The sequence below is a fragment of the Tachypleus tridentatus genome, unplaced genomic scaffold (genome assembly GCF_004210375.1).
Source record: "Tachypleus tridentatus isolate NWPU-2018 unplaced genomic scaffold, ASM421037v1 Hic_cluster_2, whole genome shotgun sequence".
Lineage (NCBI taxonomy): Eukaryota > Metazoa > Arthropoda > Merostomata > Xiphosura > Limulidae > Tachypleus > Tachypleus tridentatus.
Window position 1 is genome coordinate 58,747,293 of NW_027467782.1, and position 27,820 is coordinate 58,775,112.

Below are 27,820 nucleotides of genomic sequence, written 5' to 3' on the forward strand. Positions count from 1 at the left end.
CAGGGCTTCAACTACTGTGTGATGTTCAAAGTCACTACATTCCACAAGGGACACAACTGCATTATGTGGTGAGGCAGCTTGTGTTTTGTGATACAGTTCCAGGTAATGAACAATATCAAAGTCACATTCTTGCACTATTGTTATCTAATATACTATTATCTCCTCTGGGTTTCTGAAGTTTGCTAAGCTCTTTAGTAAAGTGTGATCCACCCAAATGGTGAACTTCCTGTCATTCAAATAATGGTAATAGTTTTATGAATATAAATACTGCAAGCAGCTTTTTCTTCATTGCACAGCATCTGCATTTAGGAACTGTGAGCATAAACCTAATATATGCAATTACGGATTCCAATCCATCCTGTATCTCGCGATAACACTACTTGGACTATATTATCTGTAGTGCTAGTGTCCAAGAACATGGTGTTTTCTCAAGGAGAGATTAGCACAAGAGAAATTGGAATGTCTGATTACACTTTTACTTCATCCAAAATGCTCTTCCTTTTCATGAGGGCCAACAACTCTGCTACTGTTTTTGATAACCTTGTCATAGAACTGGGAATTTCTTGTTTCATCATGGGCTGAGGCCAGTTTCTCATCACAACTATCTTTTTATTTAAGTCTGTAGAGATAATCTCTCACACAATTTGATCAAAAAATCTAACATTTGTGCACATGAGCAAACATTTTACTAGTTTCAGTTTTAAGCCTGACTTTAAAACAATGCAGTAATTCTAACTCATCCATATATTTGTCTATTATTTCTGGTAAAGAACAAACAGCATTACAAGCTACTACATTTAACTTTCTAAAACCAAAAGAAACTAGGTGTACCTTTTTTTTCCTGACAATACCTATTAAATGCAACCCAACACTTTCCAAAGGTTGAAAATCTCAATTGTCAAAAAGCATACACTTATACTGTATTTCAATGCTTGCAACCTTCTTAGTGGTTCAGAGAGGATGGCATGATGGTTGCATGAGACTCTACCTTAAATACATATGTCTCATTTTGATGTATTTGCACTGTGTAGTACTACATTCTGCTAATTTATTAAAGTATATTGTTATGCAATAATTATTTATACTTAAATAAATTTACGTATATGTTGTTACTACTAAACATGGCTAGTATAAAACAGTTTTGTGGTGAATAAAGCTAAACATATCAGCTTACATTTGATATAATGAAAAACAGAACAATATAAATATGTTATTTGACAAGGACCTAAATACATTTATAGGATCTAATAAATTGTTTCTCATTGGTCAGATGGCATAGTGTTTTATAAGCAATGTGGTGTTATGTATTTTATATTACAACTACAAATTTATTAATATATTTTTTTCAGGTGTATATATTTTGCTGAGTGTGAAAAGTTCTTGGAGCAAAGTAGGTTCCAAATATGGCATTACATACATGAAAGATGTAGCCTACCTTGTAAATTACAATTCAAGAAATAAAGGAATCATTGAAAATAAACTGAAGTATTGTGAATCTTACATACTACCTGTTACTTATCCACCACCAGTTCCTTTTACAAGTGAACCATTGATTCGTTGTCCTTCAGATCCATATTCCTGTTTCAACTGCCTTAATGACTTAGATTATAAACTGGAGCAAATTATTTGTACATTTGATTTTAGTAAGTTTGATATTACAAAACATTTTGCCTGTATATTTTATATTGTTTGTTTATATACACTACTGGCCAAAATCTTAAGGTCAATGAACATGAAGAAAAAAGTATGCATTTTGCATTGTTAGACTCAACCACTCATTTGAGTAGAACTTCGATAGATGAAAATACAAAAAGGAAAATAAAATAAAAAAAAACTGTTTTAGCATCTAATATGGAGAATGGGAACACTGTGAAATGAGCCTAACTGGTCAAAAGTTTAAGACCATACTGAAATGAAGCATTAATCGGTAAGCGTGTAATGCAATTTAGTCATTTGTGTTCAAGATTTAGTATTGTCAACATCTTCCACTGACATCTCCTGTGTTACATTGGGTAAAAAGTTGGCAGAGTTTGAAAGTGACAGAATTGTCGAGCTGCAGAAACAAGGTCCCTCTCAACGTGCCATCTCTGGTGAGATTGGGCAAAGTAAAACTGCTGTTGCAAATTTCTTAAAAGACCTTGAGGGATACTGAATGAGAATTTTAAGTGGTCAGTCCAAGAAAATTTTGCTGGCATTAAGTAGGAGGATTAAACGAGTTGTCGGCAAGACACCAGCCGACCATCGAACCAGATTAAGGCCCTTAATCAAGAACAATAAGACGGCATCTGTGAAAGAAAGGCTTTAAAACTGTAAACGTCTTCAAAGGCCATGCCTCTTTTCACACTACTGAAACAGCTCCATTAAACTTTGCTGAGAAGCACCAAACATGGGATGTAGAAAAGTGGAAGAAGGTTTTGTTCTTGGGTGAAAAAAATTTAACCTGGATTGTCCAGATGGCTTCCAACGTTACTGGCATGATAAGGATATCAAGCGGAGACATTATCTACCCGACACAGTGGAGGAGGTTCCATCATGATTTCGATGTTTTCTCCTTCCATGCAACAATGGAGCTTCATATTATACAGGGTGTCAAACAGCAGATGGCTACATTGGCATGTTGGAGAGAGCATCCTTATTGACTGAAGGCCCTCACTTGTGTGGAAATGACTGGATCTTTCAGCAGGACAATGCTGCAATCCACAATGCCTACAGGACAAAGAACATTTTCATGGCGAATAACGTGATTCTTTTGTACCATCCAGTGTGTTCGCCCAAACTGAACCCCATTGAAAATGTTTGGGGTGGATGGCAAGGAAGTCAATAGAAATGGACATCAATTCCAAACAGTGCATGATCTTTGTGAAGCCATCTTCACCACTTGGAATAATATTCCATCCAGCCTCCTGCAAATGCTTATATTGACCATGCCATAGCAAATGTTTGCAGTTATTTGCAATTACAGCTGTGCAACTCACTATTGAAACCTCTTGTTGGGTATTTCCTACCCTGTTTAGGACTTATTTTTGGTATGGTCTTAAACTTTTGACCAGCTATTATTTATGCTAATTTCATAGTGTTTACATTTTCCCTATTAAATGCTAAAAAAAGTTTTTATTTTTATTTTCTCTTTTCTCATTTTCATCTTTTGAAGCTCTACTCAAATAAGTGGTTTAGTCTAACAACACAAAATGCATATTTTTTTCTTTAAGTTCATTGACCTTAAGATTTTGGCCAACAGTGTACATAACTAATGATGAAATGATTAAATATCAGTGTTTAAATATAATTTAGAGTTATCAGCATATTATAAGTCAACATATATTATGAATATGGCTTCACTACTTCATATTTTAAATACATATAACTAATACATGGAAAGATATCTCTTTGCCTTTGTAATATTTAGAATAAACATCACTTTAGTTGTAAATACTCATATTAATATTTTCATAGTTAGCAACAGATGGGATATGACATCAAAGCAAATTTATTATTAACTAGTGTTTTAAAACATTTAACATTTTGTTTTTAGGTACTATAAAATGGAAATAAAGGATCTATAAATATACTTGAAAATATTTTTACTATTATACCTTTAATATTACTCAAAATTCCTATCATTTCAACACAGTTATTTTTATGGATAATGATGCTATCATTATTATTGAAAAATATTAAAGAACTTCAGAATTTTTTTTATATAAAGCAAAATATACTAGTGAAAATAATTTATTTCTAAAATTTTCCCTGTAAAAGTTTGTTTTTCTTCTGTTCTCTTGAGGAAGGTCTGTATGAAGGTTTTAAGTTAAATGTAAAGCCTAGATATTTATAACAATCAATTTCTTAATAAATTCTCAAATGACATATTCTTGTGAACAAAATTATAGTACAACATTCTATGTAATGTTTGAATGTGATCAAAGAATTGTAAACTGGTTTTTGCTTGAAGGAAGTTTAAGATTTTGTTTTGTAGGATAATTTGCATTTGAAGAGAAAATCAGTTGTAGATAAACATTAAACAAAGAAACAGAAATAATGCAGTAACTTATGATGAGTTTGTTAATTTTATTAGATTAAATATTTTCCCCCTTTTCTTGGAAAAGAGAACTACATCTTGTTAGTGCTTAAAAGAAAGGGCAATTATTGGTTACAAAATTATAATTTGTTTTAAACCATTAAGTTTGTTTCATGATCATGACAGTGTATTTTATGTTTTACATAAGAATTGAAGCTTTACTTTCAGTCACATGTGTGTCTTCAAAGGGCATAATTTGCACAAATTGCTATTTGAAAGAATATATTTACTTTCTTAAGAATATTTTGTATGGTTATTTTGATTCATAGGAAAAAAAATCAGTTTGTTTCTCATATTTTAGTGAAATATTTGAATAAGTTTAGTAAAGATGATTCTGTTTTTGCATGTGGCTGATTAAACATCTTTAAAAAAAGTATTTGTATTTGTCTATGAGTTTTCCTCTCATATCATATGTCTGTTTTACCTTGACCCTGTAACCAAACTGTGTTTAATTTATTTTAAGTTATGAATATCAGACTCAACAATAAATAACGTGCTTGGCAAAAATATCATTATTTTCATCCAGACTGTTTAGTTTATGATCACTTCTCTAGGTTGACTGTAAAAAGACAGCAAATTAATGAACTAAAAACTCCTTGGAATGTTTTGAATGTTCAGACTTGTTCTACTTTGAAGCATAAATGAAGCATAAATAATGTTAAGATATGCATGTGTTTGATATTTAATAATTTGTTTTATATGACTTCGTAATAAATACATTTCTGGTTATCCAAAAGTATTTTGTCCATTGATATTGAGCCTAATGTAAGTTTTAATTACAAAACTATTGATATCCTTATATGTGTTGATCTTCTTAGTTCTGAAGATTTACATCACAACACTTCCTGGCTCAGGTATGTTATCACATATAATTGTTTAACCCCTTTAAATACACCCATATTTTCTGAATCTCCTAACATAATAAGAATAAATTCCACATAATCATATTATGAAATACTTTACAGGTATATGCTCATAGAGAGATATGACTGTTATTTTTGCTATTAAAATTTTTTACGTATGTATTTTGAATTTGTAATACAATTTGCTTTAATAGTAGCATGAATCAGTTGTTTCTGTCAGGGGATTTTTACACCCAATGTGGGGGATGGTTTTTGCAACCACTTATGTGGACTGTTCAATTTGCAAATTGGTAATCTCTGATTACATGAACCTGAAAGCTGTAAACATGCAGTCACAGAGTAATCTTGTTGTCAACGATACCTGCATGTATGCTTAAGCCTGTAAGCACACCTATATTAAAGATGTATATTTAGGCTACTGAAAGGCCTACATCTAGGCCTAATTATGTAATTCGATTAGTAAGAACACGAGAATCACAAGAACAAACGCACAATTTGTAGGCCTGTAATGCAATAAAACAATTCAACAGACCAAACTGTAGGGGGGATGATTGTATGCACCATACCCCTCACCTAAAATGAAGGGGAGTATATATACCCTCCATCCCCCCCTGGTTTCTGTTCATAAAATTAAGAGATTAAGTAGTGTCACTTCAACTAATACTACCTAAAATATAAATTTAAAATTTCATTTCTGATGCTTTTCAAATTTATGTAGCTTTTTTTTTCAAATTATTTATTTTACACCTAATTATATTGAAATTATACTTATCATAAAACTGTTATCACTTTTATTTTTAGAATATCCATATTCTTGTGGAAAGTTTGAAATTGGTAAATTCTACCAAGGTAATGAGTATGATGTTTCTTCTGAGATCAGCTACAGTGTAAAAAAGGACTGCTCTTGTGATCAGCTGGAAGCTGGTGAGTTTTAATAGATGAATGTTTAAACAATTAAATCTAGATTATATTGTATGAGAAATAAATAATGTTTTTATCTCATTTTTTCAATCCATGCTGTATATATTACCATTAAATTAATAAAATAACAAACAAAGTTATACATAAAAAGAAATAAGGACGATGATGATGAGAAAACCCACTTGTAGAGAAAAATGTATATGTAAAAACAGCTGGTATGAGTAGAGAAAACTTTATGTAGAGGAGTGAATAACGTTTTGACCTTCTTTTACTTCAACTCAAGCTCAAAATAAACTAATACAAAGGAACACCTTTATACCTATATCAATAAATATAATCCAACATCTAAGCTTACCCTCTACATTCCTTCACTCAGTTACACAACCCCTTCAAACATGTGGTCAGCTATTGATCAGTTACGTCTTTCTTTCTTTGTGAACCTGATGATGACTGAAAAAGATCGAAACATTGTTTACTCCTCGACAGAGTTTTCTCTACCCATACCAGCCGTTTTTATATATATATTTTTCTCTACAAGTGGGTTTTCTCATCATCACAGATTATTATTTCATCACGGCAAAGTGTAAGTCTTTGTGTTTTCTTTATGTATTTGTACTTATCTGTGTAACCATTATGTCTGAACATAATACCACTATAAACAGTACACACTCATACGATTTTAAAGAAACTAAGAAACTTAAACCAAAAAATTATCAACAGAAGAAATGACATCTATTTCATTCAAGAATGTAGAAAGGAACAACTAACCTTTAACTTTGTAAAAGTAAAAATATCGAAAAACTTTAAACAGTGCACAAATATTATCCAAAATGTACAGAAAAAACTACTTTAAGCCATGTTGAACACGAAATACAATGAACTACATAACTTACAGAAACAAAAAATGAACCTAGATCATCAACTGGCATGCTGCATTAAACCAGAGATTTACAGACTTATACAACGAAACATCAACCAAATTAACACTAGGAATGACAGGGACAAAAGATCTGCCACAACAAAAACTAGAAAACAAAGCTGCAAACAACAGAAAGACTCCAACAAGACAAACCGTTGACTAACTCAAAATTAACAGATCGGACCGACAATTAAACACAGACCAGATATATCTACTTAACAAAGGACTCAACTTCACAATAGCACCTAGGTACATTTCAACCTTAGAAATTAAAACATGTTTAAAAGACCTAGCCAGGAGGCTTGTGATACTTTCCACAGAAAACAAAAACAACCAACAGAAAGAAGACAACTTCGACAATTCTACTGACATCCAACAGCCACACTTCCCAGAAAAATTAAAAATTAATATTTTCCAGAAACACCTAAAACAACATCTTAAACGATTTTTTCAAAGAATTTTCTCACAAAACCATCAACATAATTCATAAAACAGAAAACTAAAAACAACCTTACAAAAGATATGTTAATTCCATTAAAACCTAAAGCAGGACAAAACATTAAAATTCTAAAAGTAGATAAAGGAAATGCTATAGTCATAATGAACACGAATGAATACATCAAAAAATGAAAAATATTTTATCAAACACAAACAAATTTAAACCAATACACACAAATCCAACAAATACACACAAAATGCAACTAAACAAAATACTACTAAAATGAAAAAAGCCAACATAATTTCAAAAACACTTTAATCTTACCTGCTAAGATTGTCTCACGCACACCACAAATATATGGCATCCCCAAACCTTATAAACCAGGTTGTTCACTACGACTAATAATGTCCACATTATGAATCATTTAATTACAATCTTGGTAAATACATAGTATGGGCATTCTCCAAATATGTAACACCAGCCAGCTCATTTATCAAGACACTTTTAATTTCAAATCTAACCTTAATGAACTTAATCATAAAGCCTTAATAGCCAGTTTCGATGTCATATCCCTCTTTACAGAAGTCCCAACTGCTGAAGTCTGCAAGACAGCCTTAGAACTCTATATCCAAGACCCTAACCCATCAATAGGCATTTTCAGCAACCAATTAGCAACCCTCATAGAATTCACCACGATGAAGACAAACTTCATGTTCAACAACCACAATTATATGCAAACAAATGGCCAAAGCATGGGCAATCCATCATCACCAGTTCTAGCCAATACTTTTATGACACAAGCTAAAACACAAACAATTAACACAGCATTACATCCACCACTATACTGGTACAGATATGTAGATGACATGATTGTGGGACTCACATTTACAGAACACACACTTAATTTTTTCAATCACATTATCCTTATATGTGAGCAGGAAGAAAACAAACAAACATCATTTCTTAACCTCAAAATTACAAGAACCGATACACAATTTAAAACAGAAATCCACCGAAAAATCATCCATACTGGACAATACATTCCTTGGGACTCAGCACATGAAACAAAACAAAAACTCAACATATTAAGAAACCAAATAAACACAGCCATAAAACTATGCTCACCAGATAAAATTAACGATGAATTAAACAAAATAAAACAATACTTCATTAATATCAATAAATTTCCTCCACAAACTATAGAAAACATAATATGCACATACCTAGATGAAATGCAAAATCAACTAGCAAAAGTGAATATACCCCACGATTTAAAAAATCACTAAACTACATACTGCTGCATACCATATATTCTCGACATCAGCAGAAAAATAACCAACATTTGGCAAAACTAGTAACAAAATATGACATTCCAGTTAATACCAAATTTATTCAAAAACCAGGCACAAAACTAAGGTCTATACTATGTAAAAACTACACTGACAATGGCAAATACAACACCAACATTATTTATAAAATACAATGTGATAACTGTCACGACTTCTATATTGAAGAAACAAGTAGAATAATGGAAACCAGATTCAAAGAACACAAAAAAGTCACCTTCACACTTTTTGAACACTGCAGATCAAATAAACACAACGTAACCATAGAAAACACTCAAATACTAAATAAAGAAACAAACCTAAATAAATGCAAAATTAAAGAAGCCTTTCTTATACAACAGCTCAAGCCCAAAATAAACCAATATAAAGGAACACCATTATACCTATATTAATAAATATAATCCAACATCTAAGCATGCCCTCTACATTCCTACACTCAATTACACAACTGCCTTCAAGCATGTGGTCAGCTATCAGTCAGTTACCTCTTTCTTTTTTTTTTAACCTGAAGATGACCGAAGAAGGTCAAAACGTTGTTCACTCCTCTACATAGAGTTTTCTCTACCTAAACCAGCCATTTTTTACATATATAATAAGAACATTAGAGTTGAAACTAATTGAATGAAAAATATTTATTTAATTTAGTATGTAAATTTGATGCCATTTCCTAGATCATGTAGAGACTATGCAGTGGACTAATTATACCGTATAATCTCACTCTCTTATGTGGCTACTAGCCCTGGAATTGCTTAATATTAATTCTCACCCTGTTCTTATCAATGTTCTACAAGTACTAGCCTGTTTTTGTTTATCTTCTGTTTCAGTACAGTTTTTCTGGATACCTGGCCACATTGGTATTTGTGAGAATGAGCTTGCTGATACAACAGTAGTCTGTCTGCATTGGTGCCATCACAACTGTACCTGTCCCTTATGTGTGGACTTCTATTCAATGCTCAGCTTTGCACCAATTGGCATTTGGCTTGAAGACAACAGTGTTATAACAGGCTTTTCCATATTAAACCTACTGTTGCTTTCTGATTTTTTATTTTTTTCATCAGGATGAGAAGGAGGAAGATGATTTGGTCACGTGTGCTATTTTAGAATAAACAGTCTGTCATTCTTCCTTTTGGCCTTCATATTGCAGAACATCTGGCTGAATTGGGTTTATTACGTGTATGACATTGCTCAATCCAATGATCAACCCATCCTGCCATGGCTCATTATGATATCCACCTTTCACTTTTCTTTGAGTCACCTGAGAAAGGCAGATTCTTCTCATTGGAAGTACTGTCTTCTCTTTAATAAACATCGTTTAAAACATTCTTCTGTTCCTATTTTTTTAGCTAGTTTGAAATTGGGTGTCTCTTTTGGCTCTGCCATTGTTTTTTGTGACTTGGTGGTAATTGCTTACAGGACACCCTTTACAGTTTCTCTCTTTACTGCCAAATTGTATGCTTTTTTTTTGGATCACAAAGAAGCTAAGCAGTAAACTACATGTTGTACTTACACTTGCTATTTTAACTCTCTATTGGGTCTAGAATTGCTTAATACAAGTTCTCATCCTGTTTTTGTTGATATTCAGAAATGACTGGCCCACTTTCCACTGTTTTCATCTAGCTTTTCTGGATACCTGGCCACATTGATATTCACAGCCATGCATGTCCAATATCTGTTGATAATCAGTTGACATAAGCAAATTCATAAGCTTTTCTAGATCAAATCTACAGTTGTTCTTCAGCTCTAGTTTTATAAGAATAAGAGAAAGAAAGTTGTCTTGTGTAAGCGACACATTGATTATTATTCTTTAACTCATTATTTTCTCTTATGTAGGACCTGACACTCAAGTTACAATTTTTCACATTTTACTTTTGTGTTATCATTACGAGTGTGAGTGGTGGCACCATTTTAGACATGTTTTTTTTAAAGGGTTTAACTCTAATGTAAGTGATGGTGACACTATTCAACTTTATGTGTTTTTAATTTTTTCAGACCATTGTGTTTTTTTTACTTCTATTTAATTTTTTACTTTTTTCACATATAATTATATTCTACTTGTTACATTTTTATCAGTGTTTGGATACAGATAGCCTAGATGCTTATATTGTGAGGGTTTTCTATATAGAGGCCAGATTTATTTATCACCAACATATCACATCTATGGTAAATAAAGGGCATCACATAATCCACATATTTTAAAATTATTGTACATATAAGATTGTTTAGTGTGGGTGTCATTGTTTATTTATTTTGTGAGTTAGTATTCAATGATTATTTAGTTTCTTGTGGCAAGATAGTTTAAATTTGACCATTTTAGGAGCAATAGTTGAAACAAGTTTGGTTACATAATTCAGAATTGTACATTATGTTTGCAATTACGTTGTTGAATAGGTTTTACTAATATTGCTGATGTCATGCTGCTCAAATATTTGGTAATTCTCAAGACATCAGTAACATAGGTGGTTTTTGCAAGTTAAGTTTAGTAAAGGTCAGACAAATGCAGTTCAATCAGAAAATTAGTTAGCAAAAGAAAACTTGAAGTTAACCAAGGTGTCAGTGATAAACCAGAACTGGTGATATTTTAAAGTGGATTTTACAGTTTACTTGAGGTAAAGAGAATAATTAGTTTTATCAAAGTGTGTACTTAGTATGGTAACCTACAGGGCAACTTAAGTGAAATATTACTGACTTGTATTCCAAGAAAAGAAGATAAAGACAAATAATAAGTCTTATCACTTGGATTGTAAAGTAATTGAATCTGCATATATGGACTTTTGATTAAAAAAAATAGAATTATTTAGAATTTTTGATAAAACTGCAGTATCCTATACTGTAAAGGTGAAGTCCTATGCAGGGAGAGACTGAGAAATGAACTGTAAATGTTTATATAGGTTATATGAGGAGACTTGTTATATGAACGAAGACCATTCTTTGTATACAGTGCAAAAACATTATTTAAATATTTTTAGTGAAAGAGCCTTATTCTTGAATGTACAAAAGTGTTTAGTGTAAGAGTTATTATTTAATTTATTTTGTGATGTAACATTTAATCATTGTTTAGTTTTTATGACAGGAGTGTTCAAAGTTGATTGTTTTAAAAGCATTAATTGTAACAGATTTCATTACATAACTACATATGAGTCACATGCTGTGCATGAAGTTAGATTGTTGTATGAAGTTTTAGTGATATTGAATACATAAAATAGGAATCTTCAGTATTCACATTAAGTGACCATTGTTCTGTTATAACATCAAATAGGTTATAGCAAATTTGAGGCATCAGTGAACAACATATATAAGTAACTAGTGAGTGCAAATGAAGTAGAGAAAAAAGCCAGTTATGTAAGAGATAATTAGACAGATCTAGACCAAGTAATTTGCAGTTTAATCATGATGGGTGATTTCTAAAGAAATTAAATAAAAAACAGTCAATTAGTGAAAGTAATATTAGATAGCGTGATTTTTAGTTTACACTAAGCAGGTGATATTTAAAGTGGGTTTCACAATTTACAGAGAGAAGGAGAATAATTTGTCTTGCCACAGTGTGTTCTAAAGTATTTGACTCCATTTGTGTTGGTTTTTATAAAAAGGAAACAGTTATTTAAAGTTCAAGAAACATTGGGTGCATCTATCACAGACTGTATAGTAAGAAACAGAGGATAAAAGAATTGTCTTATCAGTTGTATCTTAAAGTAATTCAAACATCATGTGTAGATTTTTGATAAAAAAGAGAATTATCTAGAATTTTGGATTCGAATTTGATATCCTATTGTCTAAAGAAATTTTATATACACATTGGATTTTGTGATCAAATATATTTTTTCACTTGAAGTCAACATTTTCCTGCTCTCAGGACCATGTTTGTAATGAATATTTTGGAATTTATTTCAAAAACTATTCCACTTTTCATCAGCATCTTCTATTATTTCAGCTGTACAGAATTTATCCTTTTGAAAGTTGGAACCAAAATCTCACTCTTCCTTATCCCCTTATGCATATAACACATGAAATCTAATAAAGCAAAGATCATTTGCATCCTAATATACAACCTAACAATCATTTCTTTATTAGAACTTAATACTAAAACTACATTGGCATTGTTCTTCGTAGATTCTCTAATGTTACCAATTGTTGAACAAAACAATTCAGTAGCCTTTCTTAAAACCTGTCTCCCTCATTATTTCAATCAAACATTTCCTATTCTCTATGCTTAAAGTTAAAATATTCTATAATTATTAACTCATTCACAGTAGAATTCTATACCTTATTCTAGAATTTCTTATAAATTCCATCAGTTTCAACTGATTGTCTATATTAAATTTCTACTAAAAGCCTTTTTCCTCCTTACATCCGCTGACAGAAACAAAAATAAATTATACCTTTTTGTCGTAAGTTTTGATATCCTCAGCTTGCACAAACTTTAACAAATATTCTGCATATAAATCCACCACCACCCTACCTTTTCATACTTTGTTTCTACTAAACAACCCATAACCTTGTACATCAAAGAAATTCATTTAATCAAAATTGTCTACATTTAACAAAGTCCGAGTTATTTCCATTAGATCAAAATCCTCTGCTTAGAACAGTACCCTAAAGCATCAGTTTTATACCTTATATATCTAGCATTACAATAATAACAGTTTAGCCTACCATGTATAGAATGAGTTGCAGAGCATCAAAACATTTAATTTATAGCAAGCTCTACAATTATATGATATAAGAGAAAGTTTCCAATACATCATTTTGCTTTAAAATTTAGAAGCTGATACTCATCTGAAGTACATGCTTCTTTTAATTGATACCACTAAGAAGGAAAAAGCAATAAGTTAAACCCATGAGATATAAGGCCTGGAACCAAACCACTTTCTTATATTAATGGAAGCAAAAAACTCTGTGGAATTTCATACTTAACACTCTGGCAATCTAAATACAGTTATCTTAATGCAAAAATTAGCGAGTTTTAAAATATTAATGTCTAGATATGCCCTAATAATCATGTGTACAAATAGAAACATCAGCACTTCTAGAAAAATGATTCTATACTTATGTAGAATAGATAAACCTCTACTGAATGTTGTTTTAGAAAAATAATTTAATTACTAAAATTAATTAATTGCAATATTTATCTCACTTCTATAGTGAATAATACTTCCTCATATATGTAATAATTTATTAAATTTTATTACTGTGTTGTAATTAAACATACCTAACTAAACTTTCAACTATGTTGTGACCACCAGAAATGACTGATACACCACATTTTTGTAAAGAAAAAACATAACTTATTTTTCATGAAATAAAAACTGTGAACAGTGTAAACGGGGTATTTGTCATTGATCAAAATAGATTTGTAAGGTTTAATGGCATAGGGTTTCTCTGCATAATGTTATTTAATATATTTTACATTATATGTTGAAATTTATTTATGTTATTTTATGTGTAAAAATGGCTGGTATGGGCAGAGAAGCACTATGTAGAGGAGTGAACAACGTTTTGACCTTCTTCGGTCAACGTCAGAAGAAAGTCTAAAAGTTGTTCGCTCCTCCTCGTAGTGCTTCTCTATCCATACCAGCCTTTTTTACATATATAATTTTTTCTATAAGTGGGTTTTCTCATAATCATGGATTACATTATCATTTATTAATATATTTCTTTTAGGTGTACATATCTTACTGAGCATGAAAGGACCTTGGATCAGAACTTACCACAAATATGATGTCATGCAAATGACAGATCTGGTCTATCTCATAAATTATAATTTAAGAAATGAAGAAAAAATTGAAAATGAACTAAAGGAATGTAAACCTTACCAACCATCTCGTCAATTCATATATTGTCCCTCAGTACCTTATTGCTGTCTCAACTGCCACAATTACATAAGCGAAAACCAGGCAAAAAGTATTTGTGCATTTGATTTCAGTAAGTTCAGTTATTATAAAATGCTTTTTTCTGTGTGTTTAGTATAGTTTTCTTTATATGCATCACTAAGGAATAAATTATCATATATATATATATTAAAGTATAATTTACAGTTATTAGTATACTGTAAGTAAACAAATGTATTAAAGACGGTTTCACTACTTCATATTTTGAATATATATAATAATTGATACATGAAAAACATCTCTTTACTTTTGTAATGTTTGGAATAAACACCAGTTTCTTTTCAAATAATTTGATTAATGTATTCATTTATAGAAGCACATGACATTAAATCAAATGCATTATAATGAAATGTTTTGAAAACAGGCTCACTAACTTCAATTTAAGAACAATTAATTAGGATTAAGTAATATATTTCAGAATAATTTTTACCATTCTACCATTAACATTGACAAAAACACTTTTCTGTCAAGTTTTCAAAATTGTTTTCTTGGATAATGATGAAGCCATCAAATGTGAAAACAAAATACTTTTACCTAAAGCTTAAATCAGCTTTGAACCAGTATTTTCATTCTGCAAGTTAATGATCTTTTTTTACTTGTTTTCACAAAATGTTTAATCTTATTCAACATTCTTAAAATCAGCTTTCTACTTCATTTCTATTGCAGATAATTTACTGAAACATATTAATGATCCCAACTTCAGACAGCCTATTTTATATAAGAAAAAATATACTTAAGAAAGTAATTTATTTTTAAATGTATCTTCTTAAACATAGTTCGTTTTCTCTACCATTCTCTTGTGTGTGATTTATGAGTCCTTTTGTGGATAAAATATAACAGTTGATAGATATTAATTTTCTTGTCCATTTGCAAGTGGCACATATAGAACTTATTCAGAAATGGGCTTGATACCAGCTATATCACACATAAAGACAAAAAGATGTATTCATTCATTTTTGCTTGTAGGAAGCTACTGGGTTTTATTTCATAAGGCATTTTTCATTTAAAATCAACTTGGTATAGGTAAACATTAAAGATAAAAACAAAAATGCTGCAATAATTTAGTACAAGTTCACAAATTATACTTAGTGACATAAAATTTATATTTTTCTCAGGAAACTACCCTGTTTACACATTGTCAAGAGAACAAATATGATGATAAGAAAATTTACTATGTTTATATGTTCACTCATCAGTGTATTCTCATAGAGCACCATTTTCACAAATTGTCAATGAAAAAGAACCTGATTACTTTTTCACAATGTTCTGTCAGATTCTTTTATTAGAGTGATCAAACAAAAATCATTGCATGCATTTTTTACATCTCACTTAAAATCTTTTGATGTATGGAAATCTGAATCTGTGTTTACTGCAGTTTGATACATTTTCCTTTAATGAATCTATGCTTACCTTCTTTTTATATATTATGTCTAATGGTAAATAAATTTGCTTATTATGTCAATAAATGATGAGTGTTTTGGTCCTCAGGCCACAGATTATTCGCACTTCTTTAGATTGGGCACAAAAAGATAGAAAAGAAGTGGATAACAGACTCCTCGGAATATTTAAAAACTTAACATGGTCTTTATTTATTATAAATTACAGCATCTAGAGTAAAACTGGAAGTTTAAATAAATTAATATCTGCAATAAACTCAAAATTAAAATATTGATCTTGGACAGTTGTTATTCTCAAACATAAATTGTGTACAGGTACTGTTAAAATACGTTCTTATTTTACATTTTAATTCACTTATAGGATCATTATATAGAGAATATTTACTTTTAATTATAAAATAGCATATAAATATTTTGTTGTGATGATCTTCGTAGTTTTGAAGATTCACATCAAGGTACTTCCTAATTCAAGTAAGTCATCACTTAATTCTGTTACTTATTTAACTACAACTTATTTTCTGAATATTCTAAAACAATGAGAATAAATTTTACTAATTGTTATATAAAATATTTTAAAATTATAGATAATGAGAAAAATGGATATCATTGTTGTTATAGAAAGTTGTTTCCCGACACAATTACAAAAATTTCAAAATGTATTATTTAGGTAAATACTATTTAGAAAATTTTTAATGGGAAATATATAAAGTTGTTAGAGCTCCTAATTCTTCTCTCAGTATTAACTTCAATTTCAAATTATATGTATCATCTTTCAGTTATTCTCTTTATATAACTTTTTTCTACAATATGAATATGTCTGTGGAAAATATGTAATAGGTGATTTCAAAACAATGAGAATAAATTTCACCTAAGCGTTACATACTGAGAAAAATAGCTGTCATTGCTATTTTAGAAATTTTTTCCTGACACAGTAACAAATATTTTAAATTGTGTCATTTTGGTAAATACTATTTTCATATATTTTTAATCTGTAATATCTAAAGCTTTTAGATCTTCTGACTGTTTCTCAGAATTAATTTCATTTTCAAGTTATATGGTTAGTCTCCCATTAATTTCCTTTATTATAATTTTTGTTTCTAGGATATGAATATGTCTGTGGAAAATATGTAATAATCGATTTCTACAAAGGTGAGGAGCATTATTTTGCTTCTGAGATCATATACAGTGTCAAGAAAGACTGTTCTTGTGATCAACTAAAAGTTGGTAAGTTTTTGTGGTTGAATATTTAGATACATAAATCTTTCTGATACTTTAGGAGAATGGTATTGTTTTTTGTATGATTATTTATTAAAATGCCACCATCACAGATGCATACCACCACGAGAGTAAAAATTGAATCTTAAAATAATTAGAAAAATAAACTTGTAATCATTCTTATACAAATATAGGAAATGTGAAAGTTAAAGTATAGTTAGTGAAACTCTTATTTATTATTGCGTACAATTAAAGATGAACTGTGAGTTTTAATTTTTGTTTGTGCGTAATAAAAGAACATGTAGTCTCCTAATAAAAAAGTACATTTAATTGTAATGTGGCCTTGTAGCTTCCATGCAGGAACATATTTATCGAGATTGTCTATTAACTGATTTTCATCTTTTCCTTTCACACTGATATAACATATCATAAAATTAAAGGGCAACAAGGAATCTCTTGGTCCATATAGATTCTATGATGGCCACTAAGTTAAATTAAACTCTACAAATCTCAAATGCAGACATGATCATTGAAATATTTATAATTTTCAAATGAACTGCATCTACCACATTGCCAAACAGTCAATTCCAAAGGCCAGCCACATTGTTGGAAAAATTAAACCGTTATAGTTCAAAATGACTCCTTCCATGCAAAATTTTGTGTTCATTTCTCCTTTTCTTAAAATTATAACTACTTTAATCTTGAATTCTGTTTTTACTGTAGATTCTATCTACAGTTCTAATTGCCGTGTCACGTTGATTAGATGACTTATATAACTGATAAACTAGAATACCAAGATGTTTTCTTTTGCAATCTGCAAAGGTTAGTCACATCACAATTATATTCATAATCAACTTGTGTTTTCACACATTCATTACCTTATTTTAATTAAAGAATACCTGTCATTTTTTTAGATCAACTGACAAAATAATTAAAATCATTTTATAAAGCAGCAGTATCCTCCACACAGGCAGCAGCATTCCAGAACTGTAATGTCATCCTCATTTTTAAACAATCTGTTGACCTTTCCTTCATCTGTACAACTCATGTAAATTAAAAAGTTCAAAGGTTCAAACACTTATCTGTTAAATACCAATTCTATTCAGATTAATCCATTCTGACAGAACTCCTTTCATAAAATCCCTCTGATTTCTTGTGTTTCAATTTCAGTAAGCCTTTTATGTGGCACTATGTCAACTTCTTTCTAGAAACTCCCATCAACTAAGTCTGCACCCATAACCTAATCTACATGAGTTATAATCTTTTAAAGAATGTCAAAATATTAGTAAGAGGAAAAATTCCTCTGGTGATTCTATGTTGATCATCCAACAAAAGTTTAAAAGTTTTTTGTGTGACTTTGCAAAGCATACATTATCAGGCTTTTACATAGTTTTTCCACCAGTAGAGGACCTCTAGTAAGTAGAACAGTTTTATCTCCCAGAATAAAGAATAACATTAGTCACCAACTTTCAATTTTCTGTCATCCTTCCAGTATTTAAGGATTTAATAAAAATAATAACAGGTGCCTCAGCTATCCAATCTTAAATGTCCTTTGAAACTTTGGGGTAAACATTAGCTGGCCTGTGAGCCTTATTACTTATTTTGATATGCAGAGAAACATCAAATCTAATTAAGCAATGATCACTTCCATGCAGATGGTTTTCAGTCTACACCCTAACAACCATATCTTTGTTAAAAGTTAATATTAAATCTAATATGGCATTGTTTGTAATAGATTCTTTATTGGTACCAGTTGTTGAATAAAACAATACAGAAGAGTTTCTTAAAACCAGTCATCCTCATTATATGTCTCTAACCATCCTCATTTTTTTTCTGAAATGAAAATTTTCTATTATTATCACCTCATTCACAGTTTAATTCTTTATGTTATTGCAGAGTTTCTCATTCATTTCATCAGTCTCCTGTGACAAATTCTTATTAAAAGCCTTTTACTCCTTACAAACACTAATAAAAATAAAAATATATATTCACCTTATGGACATTAGTTTCGATATCCTCAACATGAATAGGCTTTAATCCACATTCTATACATAAATTTTTCAGAGTGTCTTCCTAAACAACCTGTAAACATCAAAGAAATTCCCTTCATCAAAATATTCTTCATTTATGTAACTTCCAGTTATTCCCACTATATTCAAATCCTCTGTTCAGAACAGTGCCCTAAAGCCATCCACTTTGTGTCTTATATTTCAAGCCTTACAGTAACAATAGTTTATCCTACCATTAAGAGCTCGCTTTCCCATGCAATAATCCTCAGAATAAGTTATTCTTTTTAATTATAGCTATTTTGCTTATATGCACTGATAAATGCTTTATATAAATAACCATAATATCCTCTGACCTACCTTTCCCTCTTCTGGTTGATCATCATTTTTGAGAAGTTGTAGGTTAGCGATCAAAATGTGCAATGAAAGTTGTTGATATTTCTGTTTGATGCAGAAGTATAAGATTGTATGCCTTCCATTTTCATAGAATTTCACACAGAAATCAGGACAAAGTGATATACGTATAGGGTAATGATATGTTGCAAGAATGAAATAAATTTGTAAACAAATCCATGATAATTACATTTCTGATTTTATTTGAAAGCAATTTTTTTTCTACATTAGTCCCTATTGGCCTTAGTATATTTAATTGAATGGGCTAGGAAATTTGTAAAATATAAATGATGATAAGAGAATGTATAATCTATAACTAAATGAGTTTCAAACTTATTAGCTATATTAAGTAACAGTATTACTTAAAACTGTAAATATAAAAAGAGCGAACTTTAGGATTGTCAAGAAATACAAAACCAAGCTTAAATAAGTCCACGAAGGTCATATTTTCAACTAGGTACTGTTAAAAAAAATGAAAGAACAAAGCTATGAAGAGCATCTCCATTATTTTTACAAGCTAGAAATCCCAATTTGATGGTATAATTACAGTATTCATCAATCGTTATCGGGAAAACAGATTTAGTAACACTTATCTTTTTGGTCTACATACATATTTTCTTCAATAGCCTACTGTGCACAAGTAATTATCAAAACCATTTTCAACTGGAATCTTAATTGCAATTATTTAAAAATATCAGAACCTGTATAAAATGTTCAATGTGCATCAGTAATATATACTGAATATTTCCTGGGGTTTACGATAAGTATGCAAAATAGTAGAAATAATCACCACCATCTTCCAGGGTGGAAAATCTACTACAATAATTCTCCATTGTTAAAACTTGTCAGATTATATCAGCCAAAATCCACATGGCTAGAGCAAATTCAAGTAATGACGAACAATAATAAACTGAGTAACAGTATGCAACAACAAAATTGTGTACATTTTATGATGCAGTTTCCAACTAATACACTAGAATATATGAGAATTGTAGTTTCCAACAAGGAGAATACTGGAGTTTTATGGCAGAAAGAAAAACGTAGACATTTTCACACCACACTAAAAGCATTTGTATGAGATTAAGTTTAAAAATATTCTCTCAGTTCTTGCAAGATTCATGTGCTATCCCATATTACTGTAGATGTCACTTGCACTGATTTTCGAATCGTACTAGAGATTTGTAGCTTAAGTGAACTATCAGCAATAAATATCTACACTTTTCTTATTATTTTTAAATTCCTATTTGTAGGTTTTCATTTGTAAATGTTTGATTATCTTACATGTTTGATTTGGGAAAACAAATGCCTAGAGTAAGAGAAAAGCCACTCTAGGCATATTTAACTTTCTATATGACAAAAGCAATATTTATTTTAAATGGACCATATACATCTACAGGAATATTTGCAAAACGTTTCCTATCTTTTGAAGTAATCATTTACTGAGTCTGGTGGCTTTGTGAGTGAGTTTTTGATTAAACCAGCATTTAACGTGTGTCGAATACAAAGGTAGAGATCGTAGTATCATCGCATCTGTTATGTATGAATAATCGTGTAAAACAATTGTAAGATAAAAATAATGAACCTTAAAATAGGCTGTTGGTATCCCCAGCATTTGGTATCCTATATATACAAAATTTTGGCATAAAATACACAATCGAACATCACAGTAATCTTATTTAGCAGAGGTGAACCTCAAATAAGTATTATTTTAGAAAAACAAATTGAATTAGTTTAGTGGAATTTTCATCTCATTTCTGCACTTAATATTGCTTACTTATACATGTAATAGGTCACTGAATTTTATTACTGTGCCATAATTAAACATGCTTAAGCGAACTTTCAAATATGTTGTGACTATCAGACGTGGCTGATAAAGGACATTTTCTACAGATAAACACATCAACTTATTTCTCATGAAATAAAATTAATGAACAGTGTAATGGGGGTATTTGTCATTGATCTAAATAGATTGATCAGGTTTTCAGGCATATTGTTTCTCTGAGTTATTTGATTTAATATATTTTACTACTTGAAATTTCCTCGTATTATCATTTATTAATGTATTTCTTTTAGGTATATATATCCTACTGAGCATGAAAGATCCTTGGATCAGAATTAACAACAAATATGATGTCATGAAGATGACAGATGTAGTCCATCTTGTAAGTTATAATTCAAGAACTGAAGAACAAATTGAAAATGGATTAAAGGGATGCAAACCATACCAACCACCTAGTCCATCCACATATTGTCCTTCAATTCCAAATTCCTGTCTCAACTGCTATGATTACTTAGACTATAAATTGAGGAAAAGTATTTGTACATTCGAGTTCAGTAAGTTCAGTTATTACAAAACCTTTTCTTTGTGTTTAATAATGCATTTATATGTATGTATAATTAAGAATGAAATGATTAAGTATACATCTTCAAACATAAGTTATACTTATTAGTATAAGTCAAAACATACTAAATGTGGCTTGCCTAATATATATTTTGACTACATGTAATAACTGTAACTGAAATATGAAAAGAAAATACTTTTATCTAGGTTTCGAGCCAGCTTTAGATGTATATTCTGCTTCTCAAAGTCCATAATATTTTACAATTTGTTTTCTTCACATTATTTTTGAACCCTATCTCATTTCTATTGCAGGTATTTTTACTGAAAAATATTAATAATCCTTACTTCACTCAGCATGTTTTATTTAAGAAAAAATAAACCAAGGAAAGTAATTTATTTTATATATTTCTCTGTAAATAAAGGTTTATTTTCTGTTCCATTCTCTAGTGCATGATTTATGAGTCTTCTCATGGATAAAATGTATAATAATTCCTTTGTGCACACGTTCAGAGTGGAACAGTACATATAGAAATTTCTCAGAAATGTACTTGATACCAGCTGTATTATACTTGAAGCACAAAAAATGAGTAAACATTATATCCTGCTTGTCAGAAGCTTAGAATTTTATCTTGTGAAACATTCTTCATTTGAAAAGGCACTTTGGTGTAGGAAAACTTTAAAGAGATAAACAAAAATATTGCAATAATATATGAAGAAATTTTAATTATTTTTATGAAAAGAAGTAAGGAAATAAGTTCCCTCTTTAAACATTGTCAAGAGAAGAAAAATTATGATTAAAAAATTAGAATGTTCAGTCATCAGTACGTTCTCAAAAGGTACTATTTGGACAAGTTTTCACTGGGAAAGAATCTGCTACTTTTGGACAATTTTCTATCAGATTCTTGTATTAGAGTGATTAAACAAAAATCATTGCATGTGTTTCTTACATTTTATTTAAAATCTTTGGATGTCGTAAATGTGAATCTGTTTTTGCAGTAGTTGAGGCCCTAAGCATATTTAATAATAATTTCTTTCTATCATACACTTTTTGTGTAAAGAGAAAACGTTTAATACGTCTGCTATACGTTTTTCCTTTAATGAAACCATGCTTAGCTTCTGTTTATATAAGTATTGTGTCTGACAGTATATAATTTTGCTTATTATCCTCTTAAGCGATGGGTATTTTGGTCGTCAGACCACAGGTTATTGGCACTTCTCTATATTGGGTATAAAATGATAGAAAAGGAACGGATAACAGACTCCTCTAAATATTTAAAGACTTAAACTTGGTCTTTATTTATTATAAATTACACCATCTAGAGTAAAACTGGAAGTTGAAATAAATTAATATTTTAATACACTCAAAATTAAAACATTGAGCTTGGACTGCAGTTATTCTGAAGCATAAATTGTATACAGACACTGCTAAGATATGCTTCTTTTTTCATTGTCTTGTGGGATAGTTATATAAAAAATATTTACATTTACTTGTAAAACAATATATAAATATTTTGTTGTGATGGTCTTCCTAGTTTTGAAGATTGACATCCAGGCACTTCCTAGTTCAGGTATGTCATCCCATGTGATTGTGTTGCTCATTTAACTACAACTTGTTTTTTCTGAATCTTCTAAAACAATGAGAATAAATTTCACCTAAGCATAAAATAAAATATTTTAAAAGTATAGGTACTGAGAAAAATGGCTGCAATTGTTATTTTAGAAATTTTTTCCCGACACAATAACAAATAATTTAAATTGTGTCATTTTGGTAAATACTCTTCTCATATATTTTTAATCTGCAATATCTAAAGCTTTTAGATCTTCTGACTGCTTTCTCGGAGCTAACTTCATTTTCAAATTATACGATTAGTCTCTCATTAATTTCCTTTATTATAATTTTTGTTTCTAGGACATGAATATGTCTGTGGAAAATATGTAATAATCGATTTCTACAAAGGTGAGGAGCATTATTTTGCATCTGAGATCATATACAGTGTCAAGAAAGACTGTTCTTGTGATCAACTAAAAGTTGGTAAGTTTTAGTGGTTGAATATTTAGATACATAAATCTTTCTGATACTTTAGGAGAATGGTATTGTTTTTGTATGATTATTTATTAAAATGCCACCATCACAGATGCATACCACCACGAGAGTAAAAATTGAATCTTAAAATAATTAGAAAAATAAACTTGTAATCATTCTTATACAAATATAGGAAATGTGAAAGTTAAAGTATAGTTAGTGAAACTCTTATTTATTATTGCGTACAATTAAAGATGAACTGTGAGTTTTAATTTTTGTTTGTGCGTAATAAAAGAACATGTAGTCTCCTAATAAAAAAGTACATTTAATTGTAATGTGGCCTTGTAGCTTCCATGCAGGAACATATTTATCGAGATTGTCTATTAACTGATTTTCATCTTTTCCTTTCACACTGATATAACATATCATAAAATTAAAGGGCAACAAGGAATCTCTTGGTCCATATAGATTCCATGATGGCCACTAAGTTAAATTAAACTCTACAAATCTCAAATGCAGACATGATCATTGAAATATTTATAATTTTCAAATGAACTGCATCTACCACATTGCCAAACAGTCAATTCCAAAGGCCAGCCACATTGTTGGAAAAATTAAACCGTTATAGTTCAAAATGACTCCTTCCATGCAAAATTTTGTGTTCATTTCTCCTTGTCTTAAAATTATAACTACTTTAATCTTGAATTCTGTTTTTACTGTAGATTCTATCTACAGTTCTAATTGCCGTGTCACGTTGATTAGATGACTTATATAACTGATAAACTAGAATACCAAGATGTTTTCTTTTGCAATCTGCAAAGGTTAGTCACATCACAATTATATTCATAATCAACTTGTGTTTTCACACATTCATTACCTTATTTTAATTAAAGAATACCTGTCATTTTTTTAGATCAACTGACAAAATAATTAAAATCATTTTGTAAAGCAGCAGTATCCTCCACACAGGCAGCAGCATTCCAGAACTGTAATGTCATCCTCATTTTTAAACAATCTGTTGACCTTTCCTTCATCTGTACAACTCATGTAAATTAAAAAAAGTTCAAAGGTTCAAACACTTATCTGTTAAATACCAATTCTATTCAGATTAATCCATTCTGACAGAACTCCTTTCATAAAATCCCTCTGATTTCTTGTGTTTCAATTTCAGTAAGCCTTTTATGTGGCACTATGTCAACTTCTTTCTAGAAACTCCCATCAACTAAGTCTGCACCCATAACCTAATCTACATGAGTTATAATCTTTTTAAAGAATGTCAAAATATTAGTAAGAGGAAAAATTCCTCTGGTGATTCTATGTTGATCATCCAACAAAAGTTTAAAAGTTTTTTTGTGTGACTTTGCAAAGCATACATTATCAGGCTTTTACATAGTTTTTCCACCAGTAGAGGACCTCTAGTAAGTAGAACAGTTTTTTATCTCCCAGAATAAAGAATAACATTAGTCACCAACTTTCAATTTTCTGTCATCCTTCCAGTATTTAAGGATTTAATAAAAATAATAACAGGTGCCTCAGCTATCCAATCTTAAATGTCCTTTGAAACTTTGGGGTAAACATTAGCTGGCCTGTGAGCCTTATTACTTATTTTGATATGCAGAGAAACATCAAATCTAATTAAGCAATGATCACTTCCATGCAGATGGTTTTCAGTCTACACCCTAACAACCATATCTTTGTTAAAAGTTAATATTAAATCTAATATGGCATTGTTTGTAATAGATTCTTTATTGGTACCAGTTGTTGAATAAAACAATACAGAAGAGTTTCTTAAAACCAGTCATCCTCATTATATGTCTCTAACCATCCTCATTTTTTTCTGAAATGAAAATTTTCTATAATTATCACCTCATTCACAGTTTAATTCTTTATGTTATTGCAGAGTTTCTCATTCATTTCATCAGTCTCCTGTGACAAATTCTTATTAAAAGCCTTTTACTCCTTACAAACACTAATAAAAATAAAAATATATATTCACCTTATGGACATTAGTTTCGATATCCTCAACATGAATAGGCTTTAATCCACATTCTATACATAAATTTTTCAGAGTGTCTTCCTAAACAACCTGTAAACATCAAAGAAATTCCCTTCATCAAAATATTCTTCATTTATGTAACTTCCAGTTATTCCCACTATATTCAAATCCTCTGTTCAGAACAGTGCCCTAAAGCCATCCACTTTGTGTCTTATATTTCAAGCCTTACAGTAACAATAGTTTATCCTACCATTAAGAGCTCGCTTTCCCATGCAATAATCCTCAGAATAAGTTATTCTTTTAATTATAGCTATTTTGCTTATATGCACTGATAAATGCTTTATATAAATAACCATAATATCCTCTGACCTACCTTTCCCTCTTCTGGTTGATCATCATTTTGAGAAGTTGTAGGTTAGCGATCAAAATGTGCAATGAAAGTTGTTGATATTTCTGTTTGATGCAGAAGTATAAGATTGTATGCCTTCCATTTTCATAGAATTTCACACAGAAATCAGGACAAAGTGATATACGTATAGGGTAATGATATGTTGCAAGAATGAAATAAATTTGTAAACAAATCCATGATAATTACATTTCTGATTTTATTTGAAAGCAATTTTTTTTCTACATTAGTCCCTATTGGCCTTAGTATATTTAATTGAATGGGCTAGGAAATTTGTAAAATATAAATGATGATAAGAGAATGTATAATCTATAACTAAATGAGTTTCAAACTTATTAGCTATATTAAGTAACAGTATTACTTAAAACTGTAAATATAAAAAGAGCGAACTTTAGGATTGTCAAGAAATACAAAACCAAGCTTAAATAAGTCCACGAAGGTCATATTTTCAACTAGGTACTGTTAAAAAAATGAAAGAACAAAGCTATGAAGAGCATCTCCATTATTTTTACAAGCTAGAAATCCCAATTTGATGGTATAATTACAGTATTCATCAATCGTTATCGGGAAAACAGATTTAGTAACACTTATCTTTTTTGGTCTACATACATATTTTCTTCAATAGCCTACTGTGCACAAGTAATTATCAAAACCATTTTCAACTGGAATCTTAATTGCAATTATTTAAAAATATCAGAACCTGTATAAAATGTTCAATGTGCATCAGTAATATATACTGAATATTTCCTGGGGTTTACGATAAGTATGCAAAATAGTAGAAATAATCACCACCATCTTCCAGGGTGGAAAATCTACTACAATAATTCTCCATTGTTAAAACTTGTCAGATTATATCAGCCAAAATCCACATGGCTAGAGCAAATTCAAGTAATGACGAACAATAATAAACTGAGTAACAGTATGCAACAACAAAATTGTGTACATTTTATGATGCAGTTTCCAACTAATACACTAGAATATATGAGAATTGTAGTTTCCAACAAGGAGAATACTGGAGTTTTTATGGCAGAAAGAAAAACGTAGACATTTTCACACCACACTAAAAGCATTTGTATGAGATTAAGTTTAAAAATATTCTCTCAGTTCTTGCAAGATTCATGTGCTATCCCATATTACTGTAGATGTCACTTGCACTGATTTTCGAATCGTACTAGAGATTTGTAGCTTAAGTGAACTATCAGCAATAAATATCTACACTTTTCTTATTATTTTTAAATTCCTATTTGTAGGTTTTCATTTGTAAATGTTTGATTATCTTACATGTTTGATTTGGGAAAACAAATGCCTAGAGTAAGAGAAAAGCCACTCTAGGCATATTTAACTTTCTATATGACAAAAAGCAATATTTATTTTAAATGGACCATATACATCTACAGGAATATTTGCAAAACGTTTCCTATCTTTTGAAGTAATCATTTACTGAGTCTGGTGGCTTTGTGAGTGAGTTTTTGATTAAACCAGCATTTAACGTGTGTCGAATACAAAGGTAGAGATCGTAGTATCATCGCATCTGTTATGTATGAATAATCGTGTAAAACAATTGTAAGATAAAAATAATGAACCTTAAAATAGGC

The 27,820-nt window shown here is 30.2% G+C and overlaps 1 protein-coding gene across 1 annotated transcript in view; it reads left to right on the forward strand.

Moving 5' to 3' along the window:
• Positions 1-1,363: 1,363 nt before the first annotated feature.
• Positions 1,364-27,820, forward strand: part of LOC143242339 (uncharacterized) — a 57,014-nt gene continuing 30,557 nt past the window's right edge. Inside the window, exons 1-9 of the mRNA XM_076485698.1 lie at positions 1,364-1,643; positions 4,894-4,929; positions 5,740-5,862; positions 14,222-14,482; positions 16,281-16,316; positions 16,947-17,069; positions 21,533-21,793; positions 23,333-23,368; positions 23,710-23,832. Of these exons, the coding sequence (XP_076341813.1) occupies positions 1,418-1,643; positions 4,894-4,929; positions 5,740-5,862; positions 14,222-14,482; positions 16,281-16,316; positions 16,947-17,069; positions 21,533-21,793; positions 23,333-23,368; positions 23,710-23,832 (1,225 nt within the window). The 5' untranslated portion in view covers positions 1,364-1,417. The remainder of the gene's footprint in view (positions 1,644-4,893; positions 4,930-5,739; positions 5,863-14,221; positions 14,483-16,280; positions 16,317-16,946; positions 17,070-21,532; positions 21,794-23,332; positions 23,369-23,709; positions 23,833-27,820) is intronic.